This window comes from Balaenoptera ricei, chromosome 16 (genome assembly GCF_028023285.1).
Source record: "Balaenoptera ricei isolate mBalRic1 chromosome 16, mBalRic1.hap2, whole genome shotgun sequence".
NCBI classification, from domain to species: Eukaryota; Metazoa; Chordata; class Mammalia; order Artiodactyla; family Balaenopteridae; genus Balaenoptera; species Balaenoptera ricei.
Window position 1 is genome coordinate 10,701,663 of NC_082654.1, and position 25,593 is coordinate 10,727,255.

At 46.7% G+C, this 25,593-nt stretch overlaps 1 protein-coding gene across 1 annotated transcript in view; it reads right to left on the reverse strand.

Moving 5' to 3' along the window:
• Positions 1 to 18,087: 18,087 nt before the first annotated feature.
• The window catches only part of WDR11 (WD repeat domain 11), a 54,021-nt gene continuing 46,515 nt past the window's right edge, over positions 18,088 to 25,593 (reverse strand). Inside the window, exons 22-29 of the mRNA XM_059899909.1 lie at positions 24,662 to 24,727; positions 23,693 to 23,870; positions 22,972 to 23,067; positions 22,283 to 22,448; positions 21,669 to 21,766; positions 21,081 to 21,226; positions 20,228 to 20,308; positions 18,088 to 19,038 (exon numbers count right to left, since the gene is read on the reverse strand). Coding sequence (XP_059755892.1) covers positions 18,882 to 19,038; positions 20,228 to 20,308; positions 21,081 to 21,226; positions 21,669 to 21,766; positions 22,283 to 22,448; positions 22,972 to 23,067; positions 23,693 to 23,870; positions 24,662 to 24,727 — 988 coding nt within the window. The 3' untranslated portion in view covers positions 18,088 to 18,881. The remainder of the gene's footprint in view (positions 19,039 to 20,227; positions 20,309 to 21,080; positions 21,227 to 21,668; positions 21,767 to 22,282; positions 22,449 to 22,971; positions 23,068 to 23,692; positions 23,871 to 24,661; positions 24,728 to 25,593) is intronic.

Below are 25,593 nucleotides of genomic sequence, written 5' to 3' on the forward strand. Positions count from 1 at the left end.
ATGCTATGGGGCTTCCACTTTTGCTCTTGTCCTGGCCTCCAAAACGTCAGGGAACTAGGAGACACTTGGAGGAATTTACCAGAACGTAGGAAGCGTCCTCGTGGGGGTGGGTGAGTCTGTGCCCCCTTTCTTGCATCCTCCCTGACTGAACCTCAACTCCGTGATCCTCCAAGTATGGATGGAGAAGACCAGCCTGGGTTTAACGTGAGATCCTAGGGCCGCCCCCAGACCTGATGATCGGGGTCCCGGGTGAAGGTCTCGGGAAGCTGTGTCTTTTGCCCTCGCCCGCCCCCAATCAGGTGACTCAAACGCACTCAGAAGTGTGAGCCCTTCGTGGCACAAGATCCATGCGTGGAAAAGGGGACGGGAGTTCTCTGTTTAAAGCCTGGTTGAAGAGGTGCAGACTAGGAATTATCTGCTGTCTCTGAAGAGATGTTTGGGGGCCCTGGGGTCAAATCTTTGTAGGGAACTCCCTTTTCCAGCTGCACATGGAGGGTTCTCCAAACTCATGGGGCCCAACTCAGAAACTACCCGTGTCCATCGCATACCCCGTCCGGAGGCCCCCAGCACCCCACCTGGCCTGATTCTCTTCCAGGAGGGAATGTAAAAGTTAGAACAGGATGGAGTGAAAGGCCTGTGCATTATCCTGACCTGCCACCAACATGTGACCATGGACCCCCTGGCGCAGGGTGGGCTTCAGCACTGCACCCCCAGTCTTATTGGCACTTAAATGACTGACTTTCTGATTTGTTCTGGAGCCTGTGGATCCCAATCATTCGTAAAAGAAAAAGTTCTGGTCCATCTGAACCTAATCTACTAAAATCAAGCAACACAAATCCAGTTGCTTACAGCTCTTTGTGCAACACCAGAAATATGGGTACATTTCATTCTGTCCCGGGAACCAGCCAAACAATACTAACCAACTAGTCAAAAATACGGCAACACTGTATGTTTTCATTTTTAAAATGTCATAACCACAAACACATCTAGAGAAAAAAAAGCTGTTGACCTCGACATTGCTGGTCATTTCCAAGTTCCCTGGTGTACGTGTGTTTGTTCCTTTGCTCGCTAGTGCAAGGTAAGCGATATCCAAAGCAATGGAAGATTTGACAGTGACTTGCTTTCTCTGGCTGACCTGGTGGGAGAGTGCCTTTTCTTCCCTCTCCAGTCCTCAGTTTCCCAGAGCTGTAAAGGTGATTCAGAAAAAAACTTCTGTGCAAGGCATTAGTTCACCTCTCCCAGTCACAAAAGAGAAAGCAAATGGATTAGGAAGTTTGTTGTTCCTTTGGCTAGTGGTTTTTGGAGCACTCCGTCGCCAGACTGCTGTTGAAACGGAAGACAATTCAGTCCCGTCCACGTGGTGTTCAGTGGGGTGATCGAGCTCCCAATTCTGCTCCGTTTCCTGATCTCTGCTGCCCTCTGCTGCCCAACATGGGCTGGGACAGGCCAATGCAACCCGCAGGTGTGGCAGCCCAGAACCACTTTGTTTTTACTGGCAGGGGACCTGAGGCTCAGAATGGGCAGCAATCTCTTCTAGGCCACACAGCAGGGCTGCTGCCGCCCCGTCAACCAGGCAGAGGGTCCTCTGACCCACGGACCCTCCTGGTGCCTGGAACAGCCTCTAGAAAGGCAGCTTCCCGGGCCTCACCCCAGACCTTCTGACTCAGAAATGGTGGATGGGGATCAGCGCTCAGCATTTTAATAAACCCTCCAGGTGATTCTCATGCACACTCTAGGTGAGAACCTTTGCTATCTCTTTGGACATAGAAGTCTGGAGGAGGAATAGACCTTTTTTAAAAAAAAAAAATCATATTGTGCATCTTTAAAATTAAAATAAGACATGGAAATGAAGAAGTTCAACTACTTGGTTTTTATTTCATATTTGGGAAGTTTGGTGCTGAGAGAATGTTGGATTCCCACAGCACACAGGTGGGCTCCGTTCGAGCTTTTGCAGAGAACAAGACTCCTCGGGGACAGATAGAAAGTCTCCTCTGATCTGGGTGACACGTGTGCCACTCCAGTGAGCGACAGAGAGCTTCCGCTGTTGAGCAGGAGCTCTGCATTTTGGTGACACCCATCTGATGATCGGCAGCATCGGGCTTTGGCTTTTCTGAGACAGTCCTGATTCGAATTCATTCATCCATACTTTCACGCGTTCACTTATTTAGCAACTGTTTCTCGAGCACCAACTATGTATTCTACAGACTGTGCTGGCTGTTTGGCCTTTGGTCCCTACCCACCCTTATTGATACAGTCCAGTGGGAAAGACAGATAGGAGAACACAAATTGCACAGAGAATGAATTTGCTGAAATTAATTAGTCACAATGATAATACGCTCTATGAAGAGGACACTCTGGGTGCTCTGATAGGCAGGAGGTCACAGCCCAGGGAAAGAGAGGATTATAAAACAGTGTGAAGACACGTCTTATGAAGGAGGTGGTCCCGAGTGCTATGGGAGAGGGAAGGATGCCTCAAAACAAACCTTCCCAGGTCGGGTACAAGGGAAACCCAGAGAAAAGACATCACAGAGGTTGAGGATTGGTGGGCTGATTCTTTTTACCATTAGAATTTAAACATGACTTTTATTATGGGACGATTTTTTATTTTTAAACATTTTTAAAATATAGATAATACAGTGAACATCTTAAACCACCGACAATCCCATCATGTAGATGTAACCACTGACAAGAGTTTGCTCTAGAGCCTTCTGAATATTTTTATGTCAATCTATGTGATATATATATTATACTATACTATACTATACTAGCCACCATACTATATTGTTTGGTGATTTGCTTTTTAAATGAACCATTTACCGGGGCATTCTTTCTTCCTGCCCGCTGTTTGTGTGTGAATACCACTCTGCTAGTACTTGGCTGTTTCAGGTGCATCCAATGCTTCTTTCATTCTGATACCCATCAGGTTGTCTCCCCGCCCCCAAGTGTACCCCGAACACGTCAAACCACTGGGAGGGATTTTCTTAGTAAAGATACGGTAACTTTAAGAAAACAGTGGCAGTGTTGTAGGGCTTACTGTGGGAAAATCATTACACAGTTACAGAGATAAGGATCCCCCAAGGGCAGGGAAGCACAAAATATGGATCTGGGAGCTCCAGGCAAGAGGGGGGAGAATAGTGTGGGCTCTGCACGGGCAGAGACTGGGAGGGTAGGGGCAGGGAGACAGCAGTGTGTGGGGAACCGCACTGGGAAAGGCAGAGCCTGATTGGAAGGGGAGCAGAGAGCTGGGGGCTGAAGCGCTCACTGCCCATTCACCTCTCTGGACACTTGAGGGGTCAACGTCAGTAACAAGGACCAAAGTCTTCTTCCCACAGTCTGCCAATCAGCAGCAGAGCCATGTGTCCACTCTGTGCCCTAGACCAGACATGGCCCTGGGACTCAGCCTCTGAGGGTGACAGAGCCTTCCACCGAGGTTCTGGTGACAGCAAGGCAGGGGCGAGGGAGGAAAATAGCTCCCAGTGCGAGGGTCTGCTTGAAGCAGCATGGGGGTATCCGCTGGGGGTGCAGAGGGCAGGTGAAGTACTAGGACACAAAGAGACGTCTGGGGACAGGAGAAAGCTCAGAAAAGCAACATATGCATGTGCACTGCACTTCACAACCTATTAACTGCTCGCAGAATTTTGCATCAGTATCAGCATGATGACTGTGTTAAGAGTAGGGAAATTCAGATCACATAGCAAAGCGCTCCAGCAAGTGACAGAGGAAAGACCCACCCTGGGGCTTTCCCCTGTCTCTGAAGGGTGCAGAGAGTGGGCCAAGATGTCTGTGAAGAGGTGGACGCACCCCTATGCTGAGAAGACGGTTCCTCCTAAGCCGTCGGGGTCTTTGATGAAAGGAGTAGCCATCGAGGGCACATCAGCTCTTAGTTGCCATCACTCTGATAAGAGAATAGCAGAGGGATAAGCAAGTAAACTCAGTCCTGACTGCACATTAAAATCACTCGGGGCGCTATGCAAACCTCGATGCTCAGACCCCAACTCTTGAGACTCCAACTGAACAAGGCTGTGTGGTTATATGAATTTATTTAAAAAGTTCACACACACTAATCAGGTGACCTGGAGTGAGGCAGAACTGTCTGGGACTCTACTCTCAGAGCCCAAGGGCATCCAGGAGGGGCCCTCGGTAGTTCAGGGAGACCATGGTGCGCCAAAGAGTTGGATATCTTTTAGCTTTCTTTGCCTATTAACATAGTGGAGCTAATAAATGAAGTGTGATGCTGATGCTTTCTTATTTTTATGACCATGGAAGTCACAAACTATTGGCACAAGAGCTGATTTTGGCCCAGAGATGTATTTTCTTTGGCATGAACTGGCTTTTTTAAAATTTGAGCCAACATTTAAACATCTGGATATTTCATGTAGTTATTTCGACTTGCAGCTCCTTTTGAAAGATCAAAAGATCTGACACTTGGTGCCCCAATGGCACTGTTTCTGTGCCAACAGGCAGCTGGTGCTGAGTAGTGGCTACTGCTTTCTTTCCTGAGCCTGTAGCCATGGGACCCCCTTGCGCAGGGTGGGCTTCAGCACTGCACCCCAACAGTCTTCCTGGCACTTATGACTGACTTTCTGATTTGTTCTGGACCCTGTGGATCCCAGTCATCTGTAAAAGAAAAAGTTCTGGGGCTTCCCTGGTGGCGCAGTGGTTGAGAATCTGCCTGCCAACGCAGGGGACACGGGTTCGAGCCCTGGTCTGGGAAGATCCCACATGCCACGGAGCAGCTGGGCCCGTGAGCCACAACTACTGAGCCTGCGCGTCTGGAGCCTGTGCTCCGCAACAAGAGAGGCCGCGATAGTGAGAGGCCCGCGCACCGCGATGAAGAGCGGTCCCCGCACCGCGATGAAGAGTGGCCCCCACTTGCCGCAACTAGAGAAAGCCCTCGCACGAACCGAAGACCCAGCACAGCCAAAAATAAATAAATAAATAAATAAATAAAGTTCTGGTCCATCTGAACCTAATCTGTACTAAAATCAAGCAACACAAATCGAGTTGCTCACAGCCCTTTGTGCAACACCAGAAATATGGGTACATTTCATTCTGTCCCAGGAACCAGCCAAACAATACTAACCAACTAGTCAAAGATACAGCAACACTGTGTTTTCATTTTTAAAATATCATAACCACAAACACATCTAGAGAAAAAAAGCTGTTGACCTGGACGTTATGGGTCATTTCCAAGTTCCCTGTTGTACACTGTGTTTGTTCCTTTGCTCACTGGTGCAAGGCAAGCGTTATCAAAAGCAATGGAAGATTTGACAGTGACTTGCTTTCTCTGGCTGAACTGGGGGGAGAGTGCCTTCTGTGGCATTTACAGTCCACACTGCAGCCCTTAGACCATGCAGGTGAGAAACCAGGGCTGCTGAGTCTTACCTTTTTCTTCAAGAAGTGGCCAAAATGTTTCTTCCTGGGTGTATACATGGTGACAGAGAGGCTGAGAACCAAAGTGAAGCTTTCAGTAGACAGGGAGGATTGAGGGACCCTGAAAGGCTTAGTATACTCTAAAAAGAAGAGTAAACCAGAGATAGACCAGCCCTCACAAGGGTCAAAACCCAGTTTGAATCATGTCATTTCCCAGCTGGATTAAGGTAACCTGAGGTTGCTAGTGCACCGAGCTTAGCTGCCTGCAAAACCTAACTAAGTCCTCTCTCGAGGAAGCAGCCCCATCCAGAGCTTCAACTTCTATCTAAATTTTTTAATATAGAATATCTGACAATCAAAAGTATCAGGCATATTCAAAGGTGTGTCAATAAGTCTGAAAACTGGCTTCTCCATGGAAATAGCAGAGGCTGGGAGACAATGGAATACCTTCAAAGTGCTTAAATAATTGCCAACCTAGACTATCCACTGAAAATAACTTTAAAACATGGAGATCAGAGATGACCGTTTAAGCTGGTAATGGGTACATAGGGGTTAATTACATTATTTTCTCTACTTTTGTATGTTTAAAATTTCATAAAAGAAATGAAAACAAAATAGAGTTAAGATGAGCAAAAGCTGAGAGAAGTCATTACTAGTAGACATGTACTAAGGAAAATACTGAACAGTGCTCTTCAGGCAGAGGGAAAATGACCCCAGATGGCAGCTTGGTGACGCAGGAAAGACAGAGGAGCATTGGAAATGGATAATAATGTGGGCAAGTCTAAGTGGAGACTGACTGCATAAAATAACAATTATTATGTCTGGAGGGCAGTTGAGATACACGTGGAATTAAAATACATAATAACAGTAGCACATAAGACAGAAGAGGGATAAACGAAATGAGAACGTTCTAAGGTCCTTTTCACTATGTGGAAACTGGTAAAAGTCCCCATTTATGTTAGACTTTAATAATAAAGATGAATGTTGTAATCCCCCAGATAATTATGAAATAAATAGAAAAGAATATATAAGCAACAAGATAACAGTGGGGAAATGGAATATTTAAAAATCCTAATCTAAAAGAAGACCAGGAAAGAGGGGGAAAGACATAAAATAGATAGGAAAATTTGAAAGCAAATAATAAAGATAGCAGATTTAAACAGAAGCACGTTCAGTAACACCATTATATGTAAATGGTCTAAGACTCCAAATGAAAGGCAGAGTGAATAAAAAACAAAACCCGTGGGCTTCCCTGGTGGCGCAGTGGTTGAGAATCTGCCTGCCAATGCAGGGGACACGGGTTCGAGCCCTGGTCTGGGAAGATCCCACATGCCGCGGAGCAGCTGGGCCCGTGAGCCACAACTACTGAGCCTGCGCGTCTGGAGCCTGTGCTCTGCAACAAGAGAGGCCGCGACAGTGAGAGGCCCGCGCACCGCGATGAAGAGTGGCTCCTGCTTGCCGCAACTAGAGAAAGCCCTCGCACAGAAACGGAGACCCAACACAGCCAAAAATAAATAAATAAATAAATAAATAAATAAATAAATAAATGAGTTCCTTTAAAAACAAAACAAAACAAAACAAAACCCAACTATATGGTACTTAGAAGGGATAGCCTTTCTATATAAAGACACAGAAGGCTAAACATAACACAATACAAGCACAAGGGAAAAGAAGAACAATGCAGTTGTGCTAATATCAAACACTAGACAGTGAGACAAGAAGCAAAGAGCACACGAGCCAGTGGTATGTGGACCTGATGGCGTTGTCATTGCAGTAACCTCAGCTTCTAGTAAAGACATGGCCTGTGAAGGTCCTGGCCCCTGATTCACCATGAAGACGCAGGTTCATGGAAACTTGGAGGTGCCTGGCACTGTAGAAAAGCCAGAGATGCTGGCGGGGTAGGGCTGGGGTGGGGTGGGAGGGAGGCTGGTCCTGCTTTCCCAGGGCCAGCCCAGCGTGGGAGGCTGGCCAATGAAGGGTACTTTACTATGTAGAGTGATAGGATGTGTGGGCCTCAGAGATGGGGCCCCTGCTCTGGGTTGTGGGGGAATGGGAGGCCTCAGATGGGAGAGAATGCTCAGCCTTGAGGACGTGTAGATGCTCTCCAGGCAGATGAGACAGGAAAGGCGTCCCGGACAGCAAGGGCAAAGCTGTAACGATGTTGTGTGATCAGAAACCACAAGCGTTTCGGGTTGATTGCATCGTGGGGTGCAAAGAGCAGATGCTGAGCGAGAAGGGGGGCCTGGGCCTGGGTGATAGAGGGCCTTTCACGCCAGTTGAAAGTGAACTTGAGCCTAGGGGGATCAGTGACAGTTACACTGATTTATGGGGAAAACTGGAGGGGCAAAGTGGTTTTTTAAAACCACTCTCTCTTTTTGAAAGAGAAAGCTCCAGTAGCAGAGAAGGAAGGGAGGGACATCTTCATTGTTGTAGCTCAACAAACCACAATCAGCTGTAAGCAAGCAGAATACAGGGAGAACCTGTGATCAAACAGGTTTGGGAACCTTGAATACCATGTCCTTTGCTTGGAGGGACACAACTTGTATCTGACATATTAAAAGCCCTGAGAAGGTCTGCAGTACAGAAGTTTGTTTAACTATATTTATTTTGGCAGTTCGCAAACTTATTTGACTATGATGTTTAAAAAATATTTACTAATATTTTGCAGGACATTACAGTTCTGAGGAACACATATTGGGATAAACTGACTAAAGGTATTCTTGGTTCCAGAAGCCTGGAAAGTTAAAACCACAGAGAATCCCCGACTCTGGAATCTTCCCCAAGCCAGAATCATGGGTCTGGATGGCTTTGACTACCAAGTGGGACTTCCCTGGGCTGTGGGTTCTGGAAATGCTGTTGTCCATGGTTCTGCCTGATCAGCAGAGGGCAGTGGAAAGAAATGCCAGCAGAGCATCAGGAGCGCTGCTGAAAAGAGGCAGTCGGGAACAGAAAGCAGGGAGCCTGGTTATGTCAGTCTGGTTGACAATGAAATTTCTAGGTCCAGAAGTGCAACTGAAAACCGTTCCTTTCTTTCTGGAAAAGTGGGTTCTTCCCTGACAAAGCAGATTCCGTAAAACAAATGCAGGCTGAAGGCCTCCTCCAGCCCAGCCAGAAAAGAATGGGGGAATGGAGTCAGAATTCTTACGGTTCTGGGTGAAGAAGGGGGACGTCAGCCCTACAACTTGAAGTCCCTGAGGAATTCCGTGTCCTCCTTTTTGCTCAGTGCAGGTGTCTTAGTTTGCCAGGACTGTCGTAACAAATGACCACAAACTTGGTGGCTTGAAACAACAGAAATTTGTTCTCTTGAGGTTCTGGAAGCCAGATGTCTGAAATCAGTGTTGGTAAGGCCATGCTTTTTCTTCAGGTTCCAGGGAAGAATCCTCCCTTCTGCTTCCCAGCTTCTGTGCTTCCAGAGAGCCTCAGCGTCCATGGTTGGCAGCTACGTCACTCCGATCCCCTGTCTTCACGTGGCCCTCTTCCCTCTGTGTGTCCTCTCCTCTTCCTAGAAAGACACCGTCATTGTTTGATGATTTCATCTCAAGGTCTTGACTAATTATATCTGCAAAGACCCTATTTTCAAATAAGGTCACATTCGGAGGTTCCAGGTGGACATGAATTTCGGGGGGACAACATTCAGGCCCCTACGGGGAGGCCAGCAATTCCCAGCAGCCTCCAGCAGGTGTTCCAGCGCCCTCACCCTTGGCAGAGGCTGACGTGTGTGTCCGTGGGGCTCTTTCTGGGCGGATTTGGGTTTGATCATGGCCTGAAGGTCTGGGAGCTCAGAGGCTGGGCTGCAGCCCTGAAACTCACCAGGCATCACTGTTACTCTGTGAAAAGCCAGAGCCCCTCACCCCTCAGAAAGCAATCCCATGCATATTCCTAGCCCAGCAGGGTGAGGCATGAATGGCTGGAATCTTGGGGGAATCTAGTTTGGCCCAAAAACTTGAGTGGGCAGGGTCCAGTAGCAATGGAACTTGAATGTTTTCCTTTGTCTTTTTGCTCTTTTAATCTGCCGCTGTGTCCTTGACGTTGTGAGCTGGTTCTGTTTCTATAAGTGGTTGGAGACTCCATAATTCACCTTGGGGATGGACTCTCTTTGTTGCTGGACAAAGTGGGTCCAGGGGTCCTGGAGAGCATTGCAAGGATACTGTTCCTTCACCAGGCCCTGAGGATTGGAAGCAGATAAGGGGAGAGGGTCCCCACCATTGGCAGCTACAAATTTACACAGGGTCCCCGGAGAGGAGAAGGCAATGCAATCACAACCCTCTCACTGGGGTTCAGAGCTAGAAGAGCCTAAATGTGGGCAGGAAATGAGAACAGGGCGCCTGAGAGGCCATGAATCAGAAGGGGGTTGTTTGGATTGGGGACCTGGGCTTTGGGCATAAGAACTGACTGTGGGCAGGGCAGCATCCGTTGTCCAGCTCTTTCCTGGCCTGGTGCTCCTGGTGCCCTGGCTACGCCTTGGGGAGGTGGCCGCCTGGGTGTGAGTCTGAGTCAGGAGTCCAGGTGCCTGGTGCCCAGGCTGGATTCACAGACCTGTACGTGCTGGACAGAGAATCCCAGGAAGAGACAGGGCAGGTAGGTGCCCCAAGTCATCACAATTCAGAAAAAAATCACGTCAGAGATTCATCCCAGGTGCCAAACCGTGTTGTATGAGCTTTACATCACTTATTTTATCCCCTCAACAACCCTGAGTCATTAAGTATAATGTGTGATCCCCATTTGGCAGGTGACTAAACTGAGGCTGAGAGAGGTATAGCTTGATGCCTGTTGCATACAGCTTGTGAGCGATGGAGCTGGGATTCTGACCAGGCGGTTTGGTTCAGGGTCCAGGTTCTCGCCCACTACACTGCACTGCTGCGGCCATGTGAGGGGCCTCTGGAGTCATCTTGCCGTCACCTAAAGCCCATTCTGGTGGTGGGACCTACGAGAAATACAAGGGACAGCCTGGAAAGTAGTGAGTGCCCTGTCACGGGAGGTGTGCAAGCAGAGGCAGGATGCGGCTTGGAAGGGACTGTGGCAAGGCTGGCTTCCCACCCTGGGGACCTGAGAAACGAAATGGAAAGAAAGCTGTGGCGGCATGAATTATTCAGAAACTCGAAAGGGCTAAGAAATTGCATTAAAGGTGTTGTGTTCTTGGGGTCATTTTTCTTCGGTTTGTTTTTTGGTTTAAGTGTTTTTTTTTTCCTCCCCATGAAACTTCTAGACCTGGAGGAAATTGTTTGATGATCTAAATCCCAGCTTCACGTATATATGAGTTAGTTTCTCTCTGGGAAAAGACGTTAAATCCTTTTGCTTCAACTGAGGTCAGGTCAGAGCAGAGCAGATCTGTTCAGGGAGAGCCCTGAGGCTTGTTCTGGGAAGGAGTCATCTCCGTGGTTCAGGAGCTAGCTTACTGCAAGGCTCAGACCCCTGGGTCACCCATGGTCCCTTGGCGCCGAGTGTCCCAGAAATCCTGTTGAGAGTGTGGAGTCATTGCTTTGTCCTCTTGGAGTGACATCCTATACCCAGCAGGTCCCTGGGCATGTCAGGTGACTGCTGCCTCTAGCCCTCCATGGGATGCTCAGAGACAGCAGGGGGATAAGGGAGGGAGGGAGGGGAGAGGGAGAGCAAAGAGGGAAGGCGGGTGCTCCTCTTCAAGCATGTTTAGCTATTGCTGGTTGAAACAGTTAAACAGGATTCTTCATTACAGGACTTTTCAGAGCCTTTAAAGTATCAATGTGCATTGTGAATCTCCACAAGGTGACTTTAGAATGTCTTGTTTTCCCAAATTATTTGATCCCCCACCCTTTTTAATAGACTTTTTTTTTGGAGCTCCCCACCTCAGCTGCTTTTTTTCCTGAGGAATAACCCGTGGGACTAGCAAGCTTCCTTGGCATTTTCTTTTGGAAGAAATAACCTTAAACCATCATCTCTGCATTAGAACCTTTTCTTTCCACAAATATTTATGGAGTCCTTACGGTAAGGACACCAGGTAGAGGCTCTGGGGAGATCTCAGCAAAGGACTCATCTCTCCCTCGGTTTACCGAGTTCAGTTCAGAACCCAGAGCTGGGCTTTTCATGGCTCAAGGATGGGGCACAGCACCCCTTCCCTCCTTCCCCAGGGGCCAATTGTGCAGCTCCAGGCCAGACCCAGCGAAGGAGGGCCCTTTGAAGTCCCCCTCCCTCCTCCCTCGCCTGCTTCTCGGACTCCAAGGCCACTCCAACACGTCCTGGTAGGAAGCTGTTGCAGAGGTCAGGGCTGAGGGGCGCTGCAAGCCTGACCGAGTGATGAGACATCTCTCTGGCTGTGGACGTGGCCCAGCAGTAACTGCCCCAGTGAAGCGGGGGAGGGGCTGCAGGGCTGCGGGGAGGCGAGAAGGCGCTGAGGGCGGAACCGGATCTGAAGGCTGGGACCGTGGCTCTCATCACCGACAAGTGCGTGTTATGGGGGAACCCTTACTCCCTGCCCCCCAGCTTCCTCCACCCCCTCCAGTAGAGAGTGGATACTGGCTTTTCCGGACAGGTTGCCTCTTAGTATCTACAGATTTCAGAAAAGAAAAAACAATGAACATCATTTTCCTCTCTCAAAAGTGCTTCTTTCTGTATTCATCAACTACAGCAGAGGATGTTGTTAGACTGACACTCCAGTTAGTAAGTTTTCAGAGAATTGCATTTAAATAAGACATCATGTGCATTTGCTAAAGGAAATGAGATATGATGAGAAAAAGATGCGTGAGGAGGCTTGTCCTGCCACACGTGCCAGGGAAAAATGGAAACTTGTGGAATGTGATTACCCAACACTTGTCGGTAACCCTTCTAGAACACTGGAGAATGTAGGGGCTGCCCGAGGGCGCAGTCAGGTGGGAAGGCCTAAGGCGCAGGCCTGGTACCAGGCTGCCAGAGCCCTCCAGAGGCCCTGCCTGTACGAGTGGATCAGGGTGGCCCTTCCGACGGTGAGGTGACATTTGAGCAGAGGTCTCAGGGAGGGAAGAGCGAGGCCCGTGAACAGCAGGGGAAGAGAGCTCCGGGCAAAGGGCACGGCAAGTGCAAAGGTGCTGAAGCGGACGGATTGGCATGTTCAAGGTCAGAGACGTGGACAGAGGCAAGTGGGCAGGGCTAGATCATGCAGGGCCTTCCTTATAGACAGGCGTGGTAAAGGGCTGGCTTCTACTCCAAGTGCGACTGGAGCCGCTGGAGAGAGGTGGCCAGGGCAGCATGTGATGAGAATCTTGTATCTAAAGCATCACTCTGGCTGCTCTGTGAATGGACAGCAGGACTAACAGTGGAAGTGGGGGTACGGCTAAGCTGCTCTTCCCACCTCCAGGCCTGGACCTCCCTTTCAGGGGCAGTGGGCTGGGCCCACCACGGTGGTCCGACAGACCTGCAGCCTCACTGCCCAGCAGGTCAGAAGCTCCTGCCTCTTCCTTCTCACCCACCGTCAGCGATGCGGCTCTGGGAACGCAGCTCCCCCGCTACCTGGAGCCGCTGATGGGAGCCGCTGGCCGGTTCTCTGGTGAGCAGAGAGCACAGGACCGGGCCCCACGGGGGCCTCCATGGGCGCCCGAGCAGCTGGTCCACACGCTCCTGCCACCCAGCCCCAGGGGACGTATCCAACATTGCTGAAAAATGGAACCATTTGCTGGTGTTGGTTCTAGGTCTGTTTTCACGGCCACACCTTTCTTTGCGCTTTTCATCTGCCTGGACCGGCTGGGCTCATTCCTGCCCATCCTTCAGGGCCACGCTGACACCGCCTCCCCAGGAGGCCCCAGGGAGTCGCCTGCTCCCTTGCCTTTCTGAACCCCACGGCACCTGCTGTGCGCCTTTCCTGGTCTGTCTTCCACTGTTCGCCGTGTGTCCTTTCACGGCCACTCCCGGTAGATTCTGTTCAGTCCTTCCCCTGTCGGGGGTGAACGTCCCCTCGTGCCCAGGGCTGCTCTTCACTTCTCTACTCCATCCCAGCCTCACCCAGTTGTAGGGAAGTGCCTCCCACGGAAGGTGGTGGCTCAGTCCACGCTCGGAGCTTGGTGGTTCCCACGGGTAAGGACAGGGCAGGGGGTGGGGAGGCAGCAGAGGGCTGGGGTGGGGGAAGGTGTGTGAGTCTCAGGCAGGGGGAGACTTGCTGCGTATGGGGGAGACGGTCAGGGAGGAACTGCTGGAAGTGGACGGAGCAGGCGTCTGGAGATGCCTCATGGAGAGAAGGTGGTCCACCCTGGCACCAGATCAAGTTCTTTCTACTCAGAACAAGTTTTCCACAATGCCAGAGTGGGCGACGGACGTTAGGGATGCCGAGAGTCACTTTCTGTCTTCCTTTTCTCTCCCTTCCTCCCGGCCTTGTTCTAATCCCAGCTCCTGCTGGTCTGTGTCTCACAAGCAAGACTCCCCGTCGTTAACGAAAGCTGACAATCTCACCCATCTTCCCATGAGCAGCGACGCAGACAGAACACACACTTTCCTGAATAACTTCTAAGGACTTGGGCATCCTCTAGACTGATGAGCCCTCCCATCTGTCATCTGTCATCTTTCTCTCAACCACCCTGGGAGGCAGGCAATATTATCCCCCTCTTACAAAGGAGGCTCAGGTGACGGCTTGCCCAAGGTCAGGCAGCTAGATGGCAGGGACATGCCATCCCGAGGCCACGCTTTCCTCTTTGTTCCACACCTTGGGCACTGGTGTTCAGAACCACTGCTGAGCAGGTTTGCAAAAGCAAAAAGCAAAACCCAAGGCTTGGCTGACAGTTACCCTGCTAGCCAGTGTGGCTCCCGCAGACCCTCTGCAACGTGCAGTGGCATTGCCAAGAGCACAAACTTAAATCAGATTCTTAAGATCCCTTGAATTAACTAATGCTAGACTCTTGCTAGAACACTATCCTCTAGGACAGCTTTCCAGCTGCTTCACGGGACACAGTCTATTCTTCCTGTCCTACTCTTGACAGATATTAGCAACTTCAGACATGCAAGGGCCTATCGTTCAATTACATTCCCGATGCGCACTCCAGACCACTGGGAAGTGAACTTAATCCACAGAACTAAATTTTGTTGTTGGACAGATGGTTCTTAAGAAAACGATCCGAATCATTTCCCCCCAAATCAGCCTTTAAGAAATCTCGTTTCTCAGGCCTTCCTCCTTCCCTCCCTCCCACAATGTATCTGTGCCAACTTACGGTTTGCCAGTTTCCTCCTCAGTTGAGCTTTTCCATTTGATTATGCTGCAGGCTTATCCATCCTCCCCTTTTGATAACCGTTCCACTTCCTGGCTCATCCATATGGGATTACACGAAGCCCGAGTCATCAGTTGCTGAGACTTCCCCCACCCAGGGTTTCTGTCCAGAAACATCTGTACCCTGTGAACTCACGTCAGCAACAGTTAACACCTACCACGGGCTTAGGGTGTTAACGATTTTTCATCTTCCACCCTGCCTGAAGCATGAAAGCTCTAGACGGTAGAATGTCAAAATATTGGAATAAAATGAGGTCTTATTATAGCAGAACACGTTAGGAGGTGTCTGGAGTAAGACTGAGATTTGCTTAAAATTGCTGATAATGAAACAGCTCTTAGATATAAATTTTCTATCATCTGCTGATGTCATCTATCATCGACTGATGACGTATATATACCATCTATTTATCTCAGAACTGTCAGAAATAAGACTAAGGTCAGCCCGGGTGATACATGTTGTACGTAGTTTCCTAGACCCACTGCCATGGGAATTGGGGCCCATAAAGGAGCCGGATGCGATAACACTTATAACAACATCTTTCTAAAAAGAGGTAAGTTCTAGTGTACCTAGTCAGAGAAGGATCACTGATCTGTACCCAGAAAGACAACTGGATATCTGAAATTTCATCTCAAGTTGGCATTATGGACCTAGAGTAGGAGTGGGTAAACTTTTTCCTGTAAAGGGCCAGACAGTAAATATTTTAGGTTTTTTAGGATAGAGTATCTGTTGCAAATACTCAAATCTGTTGAATGCTACGGACACTGAACAAGTGGTCACGGTTGTTCCAGTAAAACTTTGTTTACGAAACAGGCAGGTCTGCAGGCCACACTCTGCAGCCCTTCGTCTCGAGGAAGCCACGGAACGGGGGCCCCTTCCCGTGCAGCCTACCCGCCCACCCCCACCCCCCGCCAGCCCGCACTGCTGCCCCACACCAGACCCCCGACTTCAGTTTCAAGAAGACAGTCGACGCGAGAGAAAACTGACCCAAGCAACGTTTTTAAGGCAGTGACTGAGGAATATCTTTTTATCTGATCTTAAAGTCTTAACTAATTTGTTCAATCTTTCTGAAGCAGTACATCACAGGGTTTTTAACAGCTTTCTTGCCTAACTGCACTTGGCTTTGCTAAAAATAAATATGGAAGATGGAAAAGCTAGATATCAACCCAAATCACCTACGGAACCCTAGAATGTCTTTCCTTCTCTTGTACTTAGGACAGTTACTTTCACCTTGACTAAGTCATATTTCTCAATGTCACTGAAAAAAATAAGGAGGGTTGGTGGTGTTTAGTTGGCCTTTTTAGGTTTGAGAGCCAGATGCTGAGGCAAAATGCCTGCAGGGACTCATCTGAGAGCCGCAGTCACTGAAAATCTGAGTGGGAGAGAAGTGGGGCCTTCATGGCATTATTCTGCGTGGGTCTGGCATGGCTGATGGAGCAAACACATGCAAGGAGCCTTTAAGGACAAGAAAGGCAAGCGGGACAATCTGCCCATCTGAGTGTGCTTTGGGCCTGCCCAGCTAATTGGATTCCAGCAGTTCTCAGGAGAACTGCATTCCTAAAGCCCAGCTCCTTCGCTTTTCTTCTTTTAAAACACCAGCACCTTCAAGTATAACCAATTAAAAATCCCTTTACATTTTAATTGAGAGACTTCTTTCATTCACAAGTTGCTTTGAGTCAGTCAAATCAATTACAAGATGGGAGCAGAAGCTTTTGTTCTTCTAAAATAGATCCCAAAGAAATAGAGCCCTACTGGCTCAGAGAATATTCTAACTTGTCTGTCATTTCTGCCTTGCAGAATTCTTTTATTCTAGCATGACTACAAGTTTGTACCTGAACGCTTTACTTCAATCATGAAGTGCTGCCAAGGAGAATGAAATACTGTGGGTGATCCCGAGCTGAGGAGTCACTGAAACCTAATACTGTCTTCACGCAAGATGAAATCTCCAGGCAATAAATAGTCGAGAGAGGACCTGTTTTCATATCGAGGTGAGGTCTATTCTGTAGAGAATTTCTGATTAGTTGCATCTGGGAGGGACATGAAGCTTGTACTGATGCTGCTCTGATATCTATTTTAGAAGAACAAAAGGTTCTGCTCCCACCTTCAAAGCGATGGAAATAACTAAAGCACGAGTGCGGGCAGGCCGAGAGCATGCCACCACCCGCAGAACAATTAGTAACCGAACAGGAAAAAGGTAACAGTGAGCGACAGGAAATGGCTCCGCGAGAGCAGCCAGAGGAGTGGTCTCACACGGGGCTTCCCTTGCGCAGAAGCCCCTGCCCACCAGGCCAGGTTTCTCCCCTCCACTCAGGCTTCCTTCATTGCCAAGGGAAGGGCCAAGGGCCTGACAAGCACACCTGTGGGGATTTGCACAGGGAGACACCTGCTGACCTGAAGTCACGGTCACTCTCCTTCCCAATTCCCGCTGCTTGTGTCACCCTGGGAAGCCTCCTCTGCTAATGCATTGGTAACACAATGTGCTTAAAGACCTTCCGTGAAAAGGCAAGCTGAGGTTCAGAAAGACTGACTGTGAATGTGATTCACCTACCCTTGAATTCAAATGCTCACCAGAGGGGCGTGGAGCACAGTTTCAGCTTTGAGCCCACAAGGTCACGGGGAAAGGGAAGTCCGGGTTCTGTTCAGAACGGGACTCTGAGTTGTATCTTGACACAGACTGGCTGCCATCCTGACCAGCCGGTCTGTGACATGTTCCAGGCTCTCGGGCCTCTCTGCTCAGCGGCTGCTGCTGAGCTGCGCCTGGTCCTCTCCTCCATTCGCACAATCAGGCAACAGCTCACTGCCTATTTGCCGGCCTCCAATCCAAAGCACATTTAATTTTCAAGATGCCCTATGCTGGAATTTCTTCTTTTTTCTCTCTGCTTACTAAGGCCAGCATTCTTTTCTCCTTTAGCTAGTTGACGGTTGAATTAATAAAGTCTATCCTGACAATCATTTAACTAATAAACAATATAAAGAGAGATGGGTTTGCCCATGGCCTTCAAAAATTCTATGTAACCTACCTAGGCAAAGAAAGGGCAAGAAGGTTAGCCAATCACAGGACCAATGAATGGGTCCTGGGCTTCTTCTAGGACATTTAGCCAAAACACTGGCCTGGGAACAAGCATTCCCGGAACAGGCTCTTCCTCTCCATGGATCTCAGTTCCTTGTCTGATGGGGCAGACTGGTTGATATCTAAGGGTAGAGACTACGATTTTATCTAAAAACACCTCCTGGTGGGTGTTACGATACGTGCCACCGTGGACATCCAGGAGGAGAAGACAGGAAGGCCATTTCCTCACCTCTAAGAGCCACAAGCCGAGCCCTGTCCACCCAGGAACTCAGAGGCAGCTGTATGCTGCGGGCCCGAGTTCCCGCAGCCCAGTTTCTCTGGATTCAGCAAAGCGGCTTGGATGCTGGAGGGCTGGCAGCTCGACCGACTCCTGAGGCGCCAGCCCAGCACCCAGCCTGGTGCACAGCAGCTCAGAGAACACAAAGGCCGGGCTGGGATGAAGTCCCTTTTTATTTATCATTTCTGTAAATTATACACATTTAAATTTTTAGCAATAATTTACGACAGTCACATCTCATATAGTTCAGTCACTGGAAGAAAACAAAGACTATTAAAGAACAGTGCCTTCAGAGGGAGGGGTACTGTAACGCATCCCAGGAGTTAAAATCCAAATACACAAGACTCCACACACTGGACAAAATATAAAGCGGACAATTTCTCTATGCGCCTATGAACCTGCAATTACAAAACTTAGCAACTGCCTAAATCAGGAAATCAACAGTTCTGTTTTCAAGGTAAGAAAACCAGGAAAAAAAAAAAAAAAAAAAAACAGGAATGCTATGGTAAGTCACCTTTACTGTTTAAATGTTTCTGCTCTGTTTGTACCTGGAATGACTGTATATAAACACAGGCAAAGCACAGATTTCAGAACAGGTCTCACAAACTCCTTTTACTATAGATTTAAATCTAGTCAATGAGAAAAGCAATTCAGTTGCTTGGATCTTAACTTTAAAAAAAATTTAAAGTGTTTCCAGGGACTCTTAAAACTGTCTCCAAAGTACAAAATGTTATACTTTCAAAATCTGAAGCGCTCCCACCTTCCTCTGAGAGAAACACAGGTCCTAGAACCCGCTCCTGACAGTGTGAATGTTTACACGCTGCTGTGCACAGGTAGTGAAACGGCCCACGAGGACCCCGGCAGGGACGGCGTCCGCATGAGCCTGGGCTGTGGCCGTCCACAGCCAGACCAAGGCCCCGGCCGACTGCTCGCGAGGCCGGGTGCCCCGGTACATGCTGACCTGTCACTCTTCAGTCACTTCTTGCTTGGGGAACTCCAGCTCATTCAATAAATCTCTGCCAGCTGCTCCAGCTTTTGAAGCAAAAAAAAACGCTCCCTGTTTAAAACCGAGGTTCTTCAAACTTCGGGCATAATCCGCATATATAGCAGAGATGAGTTTCTGTAAACCACAGTTAAGGAAAAGAAGGGCAAAAAGGGCTCCACCAGCTTCCCACAGGCCAGAAACAATGACCAGCTCTGCCGGAGTGTCCACGGGAGGGCAGCACGGGAGAAGCACAGGTACCTCTTCCCTGGGGGAGGGCAACTCCCGGCGGGGGAGGCGATGTTTCAATGTGTAATGTCCCTGCACTTGCACCAGCCGAGCCCAGAGTTTGTCCTTCTACAAGACCCAACTAACATCCTCCCGGATTCTCCAAGGTCTAAATGCACTTAACGACTGGAGAAAGAAGGATGACAGAAGTGAAACTCACATGCATACCCTCATGCCGTCTGAAAGTCGGAGAGGCTGTGGTTTAAGGGGCAGATGAGCTTCACTGAGCGGTTCTATTTACAAAGCCTGCCCCAAGGCAAGAGCTCCAGATAGCTGGGTGTTGGGATTTTAGACAGCCCTGTTCCACTGTGTTCTGATATCCAAAATGGCTCCTTCAAACTAGAGCCAACTTCCCCAGTGCCTAGATATATGACACTGAGTTGTTTAATTTTCTATAAAAAAATATACAGAAAATCAAAACCATGACATGTAGAAATGAGGCCACAATGTAACAATTCAAGAAAAAGTGCCATGATATAACAAGGCCTCTGCAAACACAAGGACCTGAGAGTTGGATTCTCAAGCTCATTCTTTTCAAAGAAACACATGTGACTCAAGTGACTTGTAGAAGAACTGAAATGCTCCTGGTCATACGTGGACCACAGTGACCTGCCTGCATGACACGTCTCTCTGAAGTGCTGCTGTGTCTTGTTCCATGTTAGACTGTCCCTGTGGATAACAGCAAGTCTTTCTTTTTATTCTATCCCAGTATGCATTTATTCCAGTAGCAGCCTCCTATACCTTTCCTAAACTAGTCTTCCTCTATCTTCTTTTTAAGTTCAAACAAAACATTACAAAATTCGGGCTCCCTCCCCTTTACAGCCCTTCCTGATGCTCCGTCTATCTCACAGCTGAGGCTGGTGGTGCAACAACCTTCTTTCTGATTCTCTCTCGTTTCTCCCTCTTTCCTGGCTCTGGAGGGTCAGAATACAGATCTTTCTCGATAGACTAGTTCTTCCCCGGCAGCACAACTGAGAGAGATTCTAAAACCTGCTCACAGCATCCGCTCCTCCTCAGCACACACGTCCCGGCAAAGGATATCTGTGTCCTCGCTGACTTCAATCGCACCGTACTTGAGACAAGCTTCCACAAACAAGGCCGCTCTGTCGAAGTACCTCATGCTGCTCAACAGAACACGAGTTAGGTGCTATAATTTACGGTATCTGAGAGGAGAACCATCCCAGGGCGTGTTTCTATGTAAAGACTTATACACACTCTCCCCGGAAGCCCGAGTACTGCGTAAGTCGCACCAGCACCGTTCTCAGCCCCGGCTTAGAGGAAAGGAAGGGAGAATTCTCACGCCCCAACCCCCCGCTCTTTTTTATTAATACTTAAAAAAAATTTGTGAAATCGTTGAATTCCACAGAAATCTACAGAGATAGGACAATGATCCACGTACCCATTGCCCAGATTTAACAAGTAAGCTTTTGCAGTATCTGCCTCAACCTACCTCCCTTAGTTTTTGAATAAATAAAATGTCCTATAACAAGTGAGGAGTATTAATTACCCTTCAAGGTTCTCAGAGGGGACACCTCCAACTCGCCACCCTTTCTTCACCCTTCCTACTGCCTTCTAGCCCTCATCTCAGTTGTTCTACTCAAAGATGAATTGTCCCCAATTCTCTGAAGACTTTTTTAATATTCTTTTTAAACAGGTACCTGTTAGGTGTGACTAGCATATTGGTAGGAAAATAACACAGTTCCTAGACCAAATGAAGAATTAATAAACATAGACTGTTCCATCCCTTTAGGTTTCTTTTTTAAATAAACCTAAAATGTATGCTTCTCCCTTCACTCCCGACACCGAGGACTACCATCGACCCGGCAGAGCCTCACGACAGCGTAAGGTGGTTAATCCCGGGTGGTCCTGACCAGCCGTGGACACTGGGTGTACCTGTGAAGCGTCTCAGCCACGCTGGAAAAGCAGCCCAGGGAGAGGAGGACCAGGAGGGCCTTTGACTTCTGGTTCACTTGAGGGGAGCAAAGGTGGTCAACCCACCGCTTTAAAACATCAGCGCACTCTTCTGAATTTAAACGGACCTGGGAGAGATGCCCACGTTAAAAACAAAGACATCCTGCACTATAGAAGGAAAAAAGAATTTAATTGAAATGGGATCTGTACCTATGAAACAAAGCTCGGCTCTGCTTTATTACACACCCCCTGATGCTGCAGCATCATGACCAGCAGTGACGGGGACCCACACCTTCGGGACCGACAGGCCTGGCAACACCTCTGGGTGTAGTCTGGGCTCACACCCCAGTAGGGAGAGGAGGCAGCTGCTTTCACTTAATTGCTACAAATGCAACCTCCAACTTGCAATAAGAAATGTAATTTATACTCAAAGAATAAGAGGATGAAAGTTGCAAGAAAATATTCGCAAAGCCGCTTTGCAGCCACAAAAATGCTTCTAAATCTTGAGTCAAACGTTCAAGACTGAACTTTCTATCCCAAATGTTCAAGGCACCTACTAGAATCACCTACTTTGGCAAGCCACGCTGCCCGGCTCCACTCGCCATAGGTCTGCAGGTAGCGGCAGGCATCTGCAGCTTTGTCTATCAGGCAGAGCAACTGAACACCCTCTGGAAGACAAAATAGCAGCTCCGCAAGTGACACTGGAGCTGTCTCTCTGACGAGTCACTAAAGGGTAAAATCACCATTTGACTTCATCTGATCTTGGACATTTTATACCTACCTATTGGAGACATTACTGACTTAAATTTTAAAATAAAATATTAAAATAGGGCTTTACAATGTTACCACTCAAATGACCAGGGTTGGAAGTACAAACACAGTCCAGAAAACAAACAAGTAAAGCCTACCTCACTCACTGGTTTTCAGCATTTAGGGTGCCCAGGTTTATCCAATTTATGCCTATTGTCTTGGCAATTATTAATAGTGCCCCATTTACTCTTTAAAAAGCACTCTGGTCTAGATGATTAAATTATATGGTCATCTTATAAACTGCTAGCAATAATCTTTCTAGTTTTCTCCAGTGTATATAAAAAAGAAAGAAATATCCCTAATAACCAATTACTTTCCAGGAGTGGGTCTGATTTTCCAGGAGTATTAACGAATATACCAAAAACATGACTTACCTGCCAATTTCCCATTGGCAATCATATTAGTTGCCACGAGCTTAATGGTGCTCTGGGAGGGGCCTGACGAGGTGACAGTTGTGACCAAGCAGGCTTTCAGTGAATCACAGTAATAATGCTGGTTATCTGCGCTTGTTTCCAATAGCAACTGCACAGCTCTGTCTGTCTAATAAGAGAAACAGTTCTTCTAATTACGAGGCCAATTTCCTCCAACATAACCTTTTAAAATTCATAATTTGGAACACTGAAGTTTTCAGCTTAAAGAGGACTTTTCTCAAAAATGTTCCTGAACACTTTGTTTACGTATATACAAATTGAACAAAAGTACAACACTGCTTCTTTAGGACAAATGTAAAACCACATTCTGGTTTATACAGGTGCTTATGTAAGCTTTGCGCCAGTCAATTCAAAGACACAAAACCAAAACAAAACAAAACTAGTTAGGCCTCATGTGACATTATGGAAGCCAAAATTACAAGCTGGTTAACCATATACCTTTGCCTTCTCAGAATGTTTGTTGGTCTTATTTTGAAAGAAAGCATAAATTTATACTTATACTTTTATACTTTTAGGGAAACACTATAGTGTATGTGTGTGTGTGTGTGTGTGTGTGGTATAAGTAATGCTGTAAATTACTAATCAACTAGGAACTCCCTGAAACATGAAAAGAGTTATAAAAATTGACATACTTGACCCAAGAGAAGTAGCTGGTCTGTACATTTCCTGGTATGATCATAAGTTGACCGTTTCACCTCCTGGAGATTAACCCTTTCCAGCTGAAATTTCTAGAAATTTCAGAAATTTTCAAAAAAAAAAAGAGAGAAAATTGAGGCTGGATTTTAAAACTTTTGAATTATTTAAATTATACTTAAAGTCATTCTAGTAAACATTACTTTGACTTCTGAGGTTATTAATCAGCTTCATAGAAATCTAACAATTTAATAAGAATCTAAGAAGAAAAAATGTTGAAATGTATTATAATCTGTATGCAAGTTTGCCTGCTTACAGAAACTTGCATTTCAGTAGAGCTGGAAGAAAAATCCCTATGTGTAATTTAGTACTCTACTGGAGGTTAAAAAAATTATTAAACTACCTTTATATATATAGAACAGCAAATTCAAACCAAGTAAATTAATTATTTGTTATTTATAGAAAATTAAAATGAACCAAGTTAAAAATTTTAAGACCAAAAAAAAATAGAAGACTGTTAATAATAAAATTTTAATGTCTATTAAAAAACTCTGTAAGCATTTATGAGCTTTTCAAGTACTGAGTCAATCCTTTTTTATGTGAATGTGCCAAGGGACTCATTTCTATTACATGGACCTTTACTTAGTGCGAAAGTTTCCCAAGGTTAAGATACTTACACAGACAGAGCTTTAAAGGTTTTTAATATATGAAACATAATACCTGAAAATAGGCATTTTCACAGAGCACATCATAACATATATCTAGTGGGTTGTTCACTTTGTCCCGAGGAGCAGTTTCTTTAGCAGCTGGGGTGCTTGCTGCCTTCTCCTGGGACAAGCTGTGCAGGTAGTGGGCAGCGACAGTCCAGAAGTGCAGCTCCGATTCATCGCCGTAAAGCCTGGCAAGGGTGAAACCAAAGTTTCCAGTGAACTCACACAGCAGAGCAGGGCCTGGATGGGGGCTTCCCACAGTAGCTTCAAGTGCTGGGAGCATGGTGCTGGCACGTGAAAGACCACGTGCCAGGCTGGGTGGAAGAGGTGAAGCTGCAAGTCCTCCAGTCCTGTTACTGGGTCTCGAACAGCACAGGGCCCTGACTGCATGAGGCCCCTTCAGACCCAAATCCCCCCTTGTTCTGTGTTCAGAGGAACACCATGGTTCTGAAGCCTGGGCCATTATTTACCTGGTTTTCCATTAGCATACCTTTCAATCTGGACCAACTAAGGAAGAAGTTCCTCTGGAATAACTGACTAGATAAGGTGTGGAAATAATATGTTATTTATTCTCTGGGGAGTGGAGGGAAATCTCTTTTTTTATAAGGGACAACTCTACTGTACAGTAAGAATGTACAGGTTATTACTTCTCAATATAACTTATTGGTATATTTAATACCAATATTGGCATACCAATATATATAGGTATATTTATGCACTTTGTAGCTGATATTTTAAAAAGCTGTCTGTAGGAGTCTTTTCAATAGAGAAGGCCTAGATCTCATGTTTAAAATGTGGGGTTTTTTTTTTCCTATTTGTAGTACTACTTTCAAAATTAATTGTAAGCCAACTATAAAGGATGAACTGATATATTTTCTAAAATCCAAAAGAGTTTGGTCTTAACTAACAACCTTAATAAAAGAAACGAGTTAACCTGAAATTCCCTGTGTCTTACACAAAACACTTCAAACAGAGTTACCTTGAAACAAGCAGGCATCTCTGCAAGAGAGTAAATTCCGGATCGAGCAAGAGTTTCTTTATATCACTGCAGACAGGAATCCAGACAAAGGCAAGACAACATTTTTGAATCCAACAATAAAGGAGATAAATCAGTATACTCTTAAAATGAAAAATCCTACCCAAAGGGTATGTTTAGAACTTCCAAAAGAAGTCACTTTGCTGTGACCCGGAAATTGCAAAAGCTTACAGGGCTTAGAGTGTATCTAGGTTTGGAGAAGCAGTACCCATCAACCACCACAGCTTAAGGCTCTAATTGTGATTTACCTTCTTGCTTCTTGAAGCAGTTCAACTCATGTTTTTAAAAATATGAACAGCTGTCTAACTATAGGAACAAGAATGTCATTGTTGATAAAATGATTTTGCTGATAATCATCAGGAACAGTATATACTTTAGAGATGATGCATTCAGAATTTATTCTTGAACGTATTCAAAAATTAAAATATTTAAGGAAGAAAGGCTAGTGCTTTTATAAATTGCTATTTCTAAAATAGCCAAATATAGAATATTTATAAATCAGGAAGAAGAGAAGATAGTCTTTAAATCTATTCTTTTCCATTTAAACATAAAGGCTAACCTTGGAAGAGAGAAAACAAAGTAATTATTTCGAATTTGACATCAATAAAATATTCTATTATCGTTAATTTATTAAATATTAAAATACATGTGGCAGAGTCTAGATTGCAAAAACATGCTATGTTTTACCAAGAACTCCTTGTGGACCCATATTTTTCTACTTCCTTTCCAATATTATTCCCAGTACATATTTTTAAATGCTCTTGGCTCTAGGGAGCATATTAATTTCTTAGCCAGAATAGTGCACACACAGCTCCTGACACAGAGAGCTCATTTTAGGAGAGGGAAACGGACACACAAGAATCACCCTGTGTACA